The sequence below is a fragment of the Dermacentor silvarum genome, chromosome 3 (assembly GCF_013339745.2).
Source record: "Dermacentor silvarum isolate Dsil-2018 chromosome 3, BIME_Dsil_1.4, whole genome shotgun sequence".
In the NCBI taxonomy this organism is placed as follows: domain Eukaryota; kingdom Metazoa; phylum Arthropoda; class Arachnida; order Ixodida; family Ixodidae; genus Dermacentor; species Dermacentor silvarum.
In genome coordinates, this window is record NC_051156.1 from 64,651,921 (window position 1) to 64,663,558 (window position 11,638).

The 11,638-nt window shown below is 48.3% G+C and overlaps 1 protein-coding gene across 1 annotated transcript; it reads right to left on the reverse strand.

The window, feature by feature from the left end:
* Window positions 1-277: 277 nt before the first annotated feature.
* Window positions 278-11,638, reverse strand: LOC119444440 (dnaJ homolog subfamily B member 6). Its single transcript, XM_037708840.2, has 4 exons — window positions 11,406-11,638; window positions 7,615-7,788; window positions 6,518-6,869; window positions 278-1,255 (listed from the first exon to the last, which is right to left on the reverse strand). The coding sequence occupies exons 1-4, from the start codon at window positions 11,583-11,585 to the stop codon at window positions 819-821; spliced, it is 1,143 nt and encodes a 380-aa protein (XP_037564768.1). The 5' UTR covers window positions 11,586-11,638; the 3' UTR covers window positions 278-818.

Here is an 11,638-nt window from a genome sequence, read left to right on the forward strand (position 1 = left end):
AATTCAAACAGGTAAGTGCTCCTTCAATAAATATAACATAATTATTGCTGTTCAAAGTACCGAACCTGGCAATTCTATTTTTTTTTTTTTGCATTTCATCCTATATGGAATGCGGGTGACTTCGGGATCAGCACCGCGATGCCATAGCCACTTAAGTATCGGCGGCTGCACTAAAGATCAGACAAGTAAATAAACTGCAATAATACTTCAAGTTGGGCGAATTGATAATTATTTATTGTTAAATTGCCAAGTAATTAACTCAAGTGCAGTGCATGTTAGTATTCTGCTTGTATAACACGAGACGTTGCCATAACAATTACAAGTTTCGCTGTAACTAAATAAATGAATAAAGAGGAAAAACTGGAGTTTGGCCAACATATGCATTGCGTTGGGCAGGTAAGCTGTGATTAATTAAAAGTAACAGAAAGGGTGACAAGAGAAAGGTGGTCAAGGACGGAAAGTAACTATGTCGTGTGATGCGATTTCCAAATGTGCGAGCATATATACGATGAAACGGCCGGGATGTTGCAGGACAGGTGTAACCAAAGATCACTGGGACAGCTCGTCGTCCTGCAATATACCTAAATGTATTGGTGATGATCGTAACGACTGATCGCTATCAGATATTCCACCTCCGAGGATCCGAGCACTGCGAATGGCGGCGACTCACGCTAAAGCTTCCCAGTCAGGCCTACGTAAGGCAATCGCAAACACGCAATTTATTGAAGCGAATCATATCAAGATTTAGAAACGAAAGTATTTCACGCCGTGGGCTGGAAGACGGCGGCGATAAGACGGGCGGTGCGTGCGTGTGTCTCTCACAGGAACCGGCACAGCCTGGCCACGCCCACGCCTGTCCGCGCCACTGCGGTCTTCACGGACTCCATGAAGCCGGAGCTCGTGGACGCGCTGGGCGAGCCTCCGCACCCTGGGCGGCACTTGTCCCGCACGGTCGACGTGCGGGCGCCCTGCGGTGACACGGCCGGCGGCTTCTGCCGGTGGCGGTCGCGGCTTTGCGGCGGCAGTTGCCGTCGGCGTCGCGCGCCTTCGCGATCGGCCGGCTTCGGCTCCTTCTCGGGCCGCGGCCTCGGCTGGCTCCGCGACAGCTTGGGCTGCGCGGACGACGGGCTTCGGGCAGCTGCAGCGGTGGTACTGCGGTGTGCTGCCGCGTCTCTGCGCAGACGGGTCGCCTGCGGCCTGAGTCGCGATGCGCTGCCGGATGTCGACGTGGTCAAATCGATGTGATGGCCGGCCACTGGAATCGTTAAAACAAAAGCTTCAGAACAATTTGTGCGCGGCTGGTAAACGCACGCACTTGCGGCTCACAAATATGGCTAGGTTGTGCACAACGCTGCACCCTTTCGCGAAACGTAGTACAAACATATGAAACATAAGGTAATCGAACCGTTTGCGAGAAGATTTGGTACATGTATCCAATCAGAAATCATTATTTTATATGTTGTGATATTTCGCGTGAACTAAAACTGTAGCTCATTTTTAACAGCGGAGCTGTTTAAGCTCTTGCTTGCGCCACGTAGTGCGAACAAAAACTGCTCCTGGCGATGACGTCACCGTGCGTTGCCTAGCAACCACCGCGCGGAGCGGCGTGTGCTTCGGCTCCTCTCTGCGCCGTGCACATGCTGCCTTGACATGAGACGTTAAGCAGAGGGAAGGAGAGCATGCACGTAGCGCGCTATGCTCGGGAGAGAGGAAGAAAAAAATTACACCATCGTCCCGTAAGGGAACCCTGAGTAGTATGCGAAGCAGCCATGGGGTCCACTCAAGTTCCCATTAGTTTTCAGATCGGCCTGTCGTCGCTGCCGTTTCGTGGCAGCGGCTCGAGCCCTCTTCTCCGCGGCGCTGTCCACGGCGCTGACACTGGCGTTGACGCTGGCGTTGACGCTGGCGCTGTCCGTGGCACTCATCGCGGCGTTGCGGGAGGAGAATGAGAGGACGAAGTGAATGATGAGTGGGCGAAGCACCTGGTGATCATTCGGGCAAAACGCCGGAAGCGTTCTCCGGAAGCTGGCTTCTGGAACCGGAAGTGGAAGCGGAAGTGGAACCGGAAGTGGACGCCGCACGGCGGAGGGAGGGAGGGAGTGACATAGCCCCGAGCACGGTGCAAGAACATTTAGGTGTTGACACTACGCGCGCGCGAGCGTCCAGATTATGTTCGGCAGCGCGCGGGCGCACCGAGTAGCTTTGCTGCGAGCAGATAGATGGCGCCGCTGTCAGCGATCTCAGCTTAGCGGCGCCGGCGGCTTGACATTGCTCTGCCTCCCCTAAATTTTCGTTCATAGTGGAGTGAGTAAAACTCAAAGCGCGCAGGAAATTTGTTATTTCAGATTACAGTGATAAGTGTACCAGGCTTAATGCTTCGATAACATGAAGGTGTCTTACGCAGGGCGTGAATGACGTGAACACGGGTCGATCGGGCAGCACTCAAAGCCCACTCAAGTTCTGCTCGCGCGCACAGTTTGTTTCGTCCGGTCTAACCGTTCATCCAAGCACTTAAAAAAACATTTGCCTGCGTGCTACACCTCGATCAGATGAAAATAGTGACTGCACCGGAAACTGCTGTTTTTCATGCTTATCGCTGCTTCCATTCACACTCTGAAAACCATTCAAGCATCATTGCGCGAATTCAGCGTGGCCGCGATATAAATTGAGAAATGAAATGGCTCAAGCTTGCGATATGCAACGAACTAGAGCAAAGTGACTGTTGATGGCTAGAACGTATGATGAGACTGCACATCAGCTACGTAAAAACTCTTTCAAATGGGAATTTATTAGGCGGGACGAAGGCAGGCGCCTTATCTTGGATTACAACATCACTATAATACAGTTTACTGAGGAAAACCCCTGAGCAAATGCCTTTTTTTATTCCAATTCCACTTAATATAGACGGTGTATATTATTCATTTGGCTTTCGTCCATTGAAGACTGAGTCGCTCTTGCAAGATCTAAAAAAAATGTTACTTTCTTTTTTATTAAATTGCATATGATAACGTGCTAATGTAAGCGTGTTTGACAATGCATGCTACAGCATGTCCACAAATACACTTACACCCACCACATAGTGGTCCCACAGACATTTTTTTCTTGTTTGCAAAGACACAATACGAAAAAAATTGTGCATGAAGCAGCTCGATAATTTTAATAGGGGATAACCATCCCACAAGCTTACGCTCTCATACACACCCACAATGGAAAAAAAATTTAAATAAAAACATGCAAGCGTGTTATATACACCGCACGCGCATTGTAAAAAAACAATCAGTAGCCAGGATGGAACAAATTCGAAAATCAGGCACACATCTGCACAGAAAACAGCAGTATTATACAGGGTGCACAAAGAGTTAAAAAATACGCAAATGTCACGTAGCTGCACAGAACCGTAGTAAGGTTGTTGCCGTCTCATGGAGATTATTTTTTACATTCCGCCTAATTACATAATTAGTCTTCATTAATTAATTCACTTCTCAAATAATATAATTAGATTAAAAGTGGCAATGAGAAAATTGTACAGCAACATGAAAGACTCCCAATACAGCTTTCTATTGCTGAATACGCGCTACGCAGAAGTGCTTTCCCGAGCGTGAAAGAAGCCCACGAATACACACAAAATGCCTCGAGCGGCCAGTCGCGGCAATTTTGGGTGTATTCGCGGGTTTCTTTCACGCTCGAAAAACACTTTTATGTATCTCGTATTGAGCAACAGAAAGCTGTATCGGGAGTTTTCCGTGTTGCTGTACAATTCTCTCGTTCACACTTTCTACCCAATTTTAGCATTAGAAAAGTTGATTAATCAATTATGAAAATAATTATGTAATTAGGAGGAATGCAAAAATATAATCTGAGTATCTCCAAGCGACGGCAGACAACATTACCTTGGTTATGTCCAGCTACGTGCCATTTGCATATTTTTAAATCTTGGTGCATGATAGTTAAGCCACCCAGTATATATCTTGCCCATGCAGCAAAATTTGCACAAACTTCTGTGGCACACAGGAGGTTATCTCTTCCGCAGCGGCTTTCGAGGTTTATTTGACTGTGTGAGGTTCTTTGGACAGTTAGGAAATAAGGTGGGAACCCTTTTATCGAGCTCCGCCTAATATGCCGTCGATATCGTATCCTCTGAAAAATGGTTGGCGCAGACATTGTCGGGAGGCATTAGAGTTCGGTCTGCCCTCAGATTTGCACGGCGTCACTACTCTAGACGACCGCTGTCGGACGGCGCTTTGAATAAAGGCACACGTTCCGCACAAGTCCGGTATCCAGAATTGCAGTTCGGAACGAAGCACTTTTTAGCCATTTCAAACAGCCCTCAGAAGGCCGCTGCCACTTTTGTCGAGGGCCCATGGCGACAATACCCAAGCACAAGCTCATGAAACGCACGCGAACAAAAAGCGTGCCTTCAAAACAGCGCGGCCGCACATTCAAGCCGGAAGACGAAGCAGCGGCAGCACGCGCCTTGCCGCGGAGGCTGGGACCGCATTCCGCGGCGCCCTCTACGACGGCGCCGACCGAGCTGTAACCGAGGCGAACATAATCTGGACGCGAGCGGGCGGCGCTTTCGCGCGCGTTGTGGGGAGAGTGTCAGCACCTCTCTTACTTATTCTTACACCGTGGCCCCGAGCATAAGATGATTCGCATCTAAAATGAGAGAGAGAAAGAAATTGTAGCAGCACCAACGAGTCAACGCGCAGAGCTGCTGCCGACGCCGTCCGTGTTTCCCCGCGTTCGCGCCGAACGCGCGCTGTGTCCGTGACTGCAGCCGGCGCCTCTGGCGGCGGCTCGGCAGGTTTCGACCAGCCACCCCCCGGCAAGTGTGGAGGCGCAGTTTGGCTGTGACGTCACCAGGGAGATAAAGCTCGGAGCTGCCGCGACGGCGTTAGAATTCTCGTTGACTCTGTGGCGAGTACATGTAGCCTTGACATGGGACGACCAAAGAAGATCCGGAGACCCGAAGAAGAAGCCACTCATCTTGAAGCGCGTCGCGCGGCCAAGAGAGAATCTGCGCGTCGGCGGCGAGCCGATTCGGAATATCGTGCCTACCAGCACTTAGCATTTCCTAGCAAAACTTAGCCAAGCCTATAGTAAAACCTGGAAGAAGCTAGGTCGATCACCAGCTCCGCTGTTTACTCCAGCCTTGCACCACTAGTGCAAGCTGCCCACACTTTTTTAATATCCATTGTTCAGATTATCTGTACTGTAATGAAGAAAAGCACATGGACAAGGTCAGCCAGATCGTCTGTTCTATGCCTGCAGTGCAACCAGTGGGCCAGCCGGATCGCCAGTGCTTAGCACGAGTGTGAGCCGCTCGGGCAACCAGCTGTTCCTGCTCTGCGTCACCTGACTTCTCGATTACGAACAGACGCTACCATCTGAACTGTTCAATACACCCCTTTACAGTACGCATTTTTTCCACAGACTATTACCGTGGTATCTAAGTGATTTCTGTGCTCTATAATATGGCCGTATAGTTTGTCTGCATGAATGCATATTTAGTTGCCTAAATTATTTGTCTATCCTTGTTAATCTTTCTGGGGACAAAAATATGTTATTCCTGTTACCACACTTGTTCTCTCTTCGTAAGGGCTTGAAGGCCATGTAAGTATTCTGTAAATAAATAAATAAGTAAATAAAAAATGTCGTATTATGAACCGAAAATGCCAGGCACTGATCGCAAAAGCAAAGAATTGGAAAACTGCACGAAGTAAGGCTCGTAGTTTTATCGGCTGTACATTTGCAATAAATACTGGCTTACTAATGAAATAAAAATTATGGTGTCACGCGCGCGTAGACAAACATAAATATATGTCCCTCGATGACCCCGGACACGCGCTGTCACCACACTTCCGTGATGAAGAGCGACGGCAGAGGGAGGGAAAACTTCGTGCCGCCTCTCACTTCACCGCGTCTCGGGAACTTGAGTTGAGATTGCACAACCTTCAACACTGTGCGCTGGAGAACGCAGCGTGCGTGAAACTACCAGCCATCTCGGCTCGCCCAAACTTTGCACTCACCCGAGACTACCTCCGAGATACTGCGCACGGGCCGCGTAAGTGCTCAGCAGCTCGGACAGCTATACGCAGCGACGGCTGGGAGAAAACGCGCGTTCACCTCCCCTCCCCCTAACGCGTGCTTGACCTCGTGACCTCCAGCATGGGCGCGCGCGAAGACAGCGCCCGTCAAGTCACCATTCTTTTCGGCTCCCCCTCGCCGACGGCGAAATTTCACCTCGAGTGTCCATATAATTGCTATCACAATATTAAGTAGAACAATGACTTCATAAAACGTGCAAGCTTCAAGTTATCGCATAGCTCATGGAGCCGTGAAGCCCTAATGCCAGTCACATCGGCTGTATTGAAAGACAGGAACCAAAGCGCGCGCTACTACCATATAAGCCTGCGCGGTGCTTCTGACTATCATGGACAAAATTTCTGAATGACACGAATTATTTAGTCATGCGCCCAATATAAGTCGTTTATTCCTTTTTTTTTCATCCACTCACCGTGTACTGGGACGATGCTCCTGAATCTCCGCAAGGTCCTCCGGGAGCCAGCTTGCCTGTCCAGGGATGAAGAGAGGCTCTCCCACGGAAGGGTGCTGTCCGCGCTGTACAATGAGGGTGACCTGGCGGTTGGCGGCGGGGACGCTTCCTCCGGTACTTCTTGACCACTGGCTCCAGAGGACCGCGGCTGGGTCTTCCTGTCCTCGCTCCGAGACAAGATGCCGGCGGATTTGCTGTCCTGCGCCCGGCGGTCCCCTCCGTGGCCGGCAGAAATTCGGGCAGCGGACACAGCTGCGTCCACCGGCTCCTTTTCCTTGGATGCCGGCGCGCTCAGACCGCTGCTGGGTGGTTTCTGAGAGAAACATGTACAAAAAAGTGTGCGTGTGTGTTGGGGGGGAGGGGGGTAGAATAATTTTCTCCAGCCAGCAACAAAAGGATGGAAGAGATCAAAAGGGCAAAGCAACACGCCGTTGACAACTACGCAGGTGATGCCTAGCTGTGAGTTGAAACCTAGTGTTCCCGTATTACGGATGCATAATTGCGAGGAGGGTCTCCCTTGCAACCTCCGAGAAAGACGTCTGCCGTGGACCAAGGGTCATGTGGACTCACAGATTATGCTGCAGAGACATGTTGGGGCACCTTGTTAATACAGTTTGCTTTGTTTGTTCTACAAAAGTTGATCACGCAACTTACTACGCGTTGACTTAAAGCTACAACCAGTTGTCATAATATCTCGTACAAGCAAAATTCATTTCAAGCTACAGAGAATGCAACGCTTTGGCCAATAACTTTGCACGCTGCGTCATTTATCTTGCGAACTTTGGTATGTGGCCCGCTTTTCGCGTTTCATTTGACGCCCATAGTATACACTATCGTACCTACTAGATCAGATAAAATGTTTGTTTTATGTGATATGGTACGCACGCAACTTTCTTTTTCTTTTTTCTTGTGGTAATCAAGCAGTACAAGACAGGGACGGGCGTCAACGATGAACGACGGAGTCGGGAAGCTCTCAATTGAGGCGACGCTTTGCATGCTGTCAGGAAGCGTCTCAAAGCGAGGTATGTCGTGGTGCGCGTACAAGAGCGGCGGCCCACCCTGATTTTGCCGAGCAGTTCCTGGAGAACGTCCTCGGCGTGTCGCAGAGACAGGGTGAACAGGTGCCTGGAGCCGTTGGCCCTGAAGCGCTCCGCCAGTTTCTGGCGCACGGTAGGCTGCCTGGCGGGGTGCGCGCGGTCGTAGGCCGCGCGATCCTCCGCGCTGCTCAGCACCTGCGCGTGGCCGTTGCTTTGTTACGGACAGAACACGACAGTGTATACGAGCGCAAGTATCCTCCTAAGAACCCTTGTACAATACATTGCACATTGCCTTCAACATTTTTTTTTGCGAAATTTACTCTGAAGTGATCGATTACGCAAAATATTCATTCTGGGTATGAAGTACGGTGCATGTGTAACTGTAAGGAAGCGCTTTACTCACATTCTTGTCATCTGCTTTCGAGAAATTTGACACTTAGTTGATCTGGACCTATGGGTCGTCGCAGACGGCCGAAAGCAACCTTGAGGTGTGTTTCGAAATCACTGAGATTGCATCATAATACCGGACGCGCCAACAAGTACACGTAGTTTCATCTTCATCACTGCGTTTAAGCAGTGAAATGCAGTTTTTGCCATAGAAAACATAAGGAGATGATTTTTTTCACGTACATGGAGACACTGATTTTGGCATCTAACCGTGGTATATAAAACTTAAAAATTGTTTTTCAAGTTCATAACATAACAGTAGACAATAAAGACCATCTTGAAGGGCGATTATATCCCATAGTTGTGTTCAGGTCTCAGGAGGGTATATGGTCCCGAGATGACCTGGCACAGAGCGTGCAGGAATCGTGGCGACTATAGAGTCCCTAGATATTTTTTTGCTTTCAAGAGCAGAACATCTAGGGACTTTAGTGGCGACGGCCACAAATGGTTCATCACGGTTGCGTCTGAGATCGTTGATGATTCAATCGACGGACAAGATGCCTAAGAAACATTACACAGCAACGATAAGTTAGTCTAGTCTGGTGCATGCCTTTTTCGAGACTCGATTTTCCTCTATTTGGCGTGAAAATGTTTACTATTTAATAATGGGCCAAGCTTCATTTCTTCAATTTCTCGCGGAAACCGCAACGCTCGTAAGTTACTTTGAAGTCAAGCATTTCGAAGTATTTTCGCGTGTTTTGGGCCGCCTCATTTTTGTTTGAAAAAAAAAAAGTTCTTAATACTCACAAGGTACAGGCCCTTGATCCATTTAGAATGCAATGTAACCTTATTGATGAAATATTAACTATAGTCACAAGCAGACGCTGTTCGAATCTCGTTAAGTGACGAGAAACTAGCGCAGCAACTTCACGCCCGTCTTTCGCTTCTGCATCTTCATTAACTTACCAAGACTCCGCTCACAGCAAGACTGCTGTTTTTCGTATTCCAGGATTGTAACTCACCGATCAATATAAGCTTAAAATTACTTTTCAGTGTCCCTTGCTGCTGAGGAGATGGTCATCTACCCATCCTTCCGACGTACGACTAATCTGTCGCGATTACATGAATACATAAACTGATTCGGTAGTGTTACTGACATATTGTTAAAAAAGTGGATAAGGTTTCTGTATGGGGACGCCTCAACGTAGATTTAGTTTTTTTTTTTTTGTATTCCAAGTGACAATATTTATTATTACTGCAACATTACGGAAACTCTGGACTTCACAGGTTTCTGAAACAAGAGGCGCGAACGCGAATTCCGAATGCGCGAGATTATAAATAAGCACGACTGAATTAACCGTGTTCCATCATCGCAAATGTAGCCATTAAGTAACAGAAAAACTTAAAAATTTACATACTCACGTGGGACAAGCGCTAGTCCTGGAGGATTTTCTTTTTGTTTTTGTAAGTACTGTGTTAATTTTTTTTCAAGCAGGTCGTTATATATCATTCTAAGATCGAACTGCACCAGGTCAACATCAGTAAAGATTATGCACGTTAAAGAAATCCTGTCACGCGCTTAGTAATTGTATCGCTGCACCAGGCGATGGTAATGATGTTGGTTTATTGACATCCCCTTTGAAACGAGGCGGTGGCAAATATTCACCTAGACTGCTTGAACTAATGGGGCATGCTATACATGCTTTTCATTCTAGCATTTTTGTATACATCTTAATCTTGCTTCTCTTTCCTTTAAACTTCTATATCTACCTTGTACCGCTACCTATGCCTGTAACGGATCCGGTCGTATCAATCTCTTCCAAGGTTTTTTTTTTTTCCACCAGTACTCTAAACGTCTCTTGCTTATCTCTACGGCTGATCGGTTGATGTTTTCTTCCATTATAAGTTCCAGCGCTTCTGAAAGGTACACGTTACCTACGGGTCTCACCGGATGAATACCTTCGCATTCCAGGATGTGCTGAGTGGTCTCCGGATTTTTGCTGCAGCAGACCCATGAGTCACCCTGTAGCGAATATTTGCTCCGGTATGTTTTTGTCCTTATGCAACGAGATCGGGCCTCAAATAGCACGGTTATCGTACATATTTTTCCGTCTAATTTCCTGCCATTTTTGTAAATCTCCATGGTCTTATTTCTTTCCATTGTGTGCATCCAATTTACTGTCTAATTTTCTCTCACTTTCTTTCTGATGGTTCCTCATTGTCTTTTACACTTTCAATTATCCTGTACTTGGTTGCCGACTTACTTGAAGTGTTCCTGGATTATGTGTCTGTATATTTGTGCGCGTTACTCACCCATTTATTATCAAGCATGTTTCAGAGTCTTCAAAACTAATTTTGCTGTATACGCTTCTCTGTCTTCAACCCGTGTTGCCCTGCACTACCTCACTTGTGGTTTTACCGTGGACCCCCAAATTCAACCAGTCTGCGAATTTTTGCTTAACATCCAACCCCGATAATTTTAAGCACAGAATGGCATTTGCGAACGTTACTGCTGGCACCATTACTCCTTTCCAGATTACACTCACCACCTGATATTGATTGTAGCCCCAAAGTGCTATGTGTTTCATTATTGCTGCATTCCGCTTCCCTTTCAACTTTCAGGTTATCTTGGTGGGTGCTTCAGTAGTTCCTTAAATTAAAGGAGGCGGCATTCGACCGCCTTTGCCAGTAAAAGCAAGCACCAGCTCTTGCCGTACTCTTAAAGTACTTCATATGCGTGCTTTTCATAAGTGTTTCGTTGATTGTTTAAATAAATTTAGCATCCAATGTAATTAGACAGGAGAAGGAACGTCGCTCTGAAGGTCATTCTCACCAACTGTGGTTCTTTAAAAGCTCATAGGTAAATGGACGTTTTCGCAGTACACACACCTTGAGAGTACGCCCACGGCGGCCAGGAGTCGAACCCATGCCCTCGTGCTCAGCAGCAGAAAGCCCTAGCTACCGAGCCACAGTGACAGTTATCATTGGTTCCTGAACGCTGGGATTCTGAAACATCGTGCCAGAAATGCGCCGAATGGCGCAAGAATCATGTGTCGCGGAGAAGGGCACAAAACCTCCGCTTAGGTCGCTGCAAGACAAGTCCACCTTCCAGGAGCGCTGTGGTTTAAAGCTGATGGGAGAGTTAAGTAAGGTCGCAGGCGAAGATCAAGAGACGACTGGAGTATATTTGTGGGGAAAACAAGCAAGGAAGAGATGAAGTCGCGATCGTTAAAGGCAAATGTGTAAATATGCATTATAAACTAGAGATACGTAGAATGCTAGATCACGATATGGCAAAACTTAGTTCACATATGCTAGGTGATCACTTGTCGCCACTCTTACTCAAAGGGGATGTCTTTAACAGTCGTCATCGTAATGATGACTGATCACCGTAGTCGAGCGGTCGCACGGTGTGGTCCGCTCACCGTGTACGCTTCGTGAAGGCGCTTGAAGCGCCCCTCGGCGACCTCTCTGCGCCCGGGGTTCTTGTCGGGGTGCCAGCGCAGTGCCCTGCGCCGGTACGCCTGGCGTATGTCCTCGGGACCCGCGCTGCGGCTCACGCCCAGCAGCTCGTAGTAGTCGGCCGGCGCCGCCGACGGAGCCATGCCACCGGCTTAGTTGTGCATCGCCCGCCCGCCTACCGCGGCCGGTCCCGGTG

Excerpts from the sequence above, each read along its gene's own strand:
- LOC119444440 (XM_037708840.2), bottom strand. The coding sequence starts at position 11,585 with ATGGCTCCGTCGGCGGCGCCGGCCGACTACTACGAGCTGCTGGGCGTG. Across the intron at positions 7,789-11,405 it reads GCCTTCACGAAGCGTACACG|GTGCTGAGCAGCGCGGAGGA; the intron begins GTGAGCGGACCA and ends GGCCACGCGCAG. Across the intron at positions 6,870-7,614 it reads AACTGCTCGGCAAAATCAGG|AAACCACCCAGCAGCGGTCT; the intron begins GTGGGCCGCCGC and ends TGTTTCTCTCAG.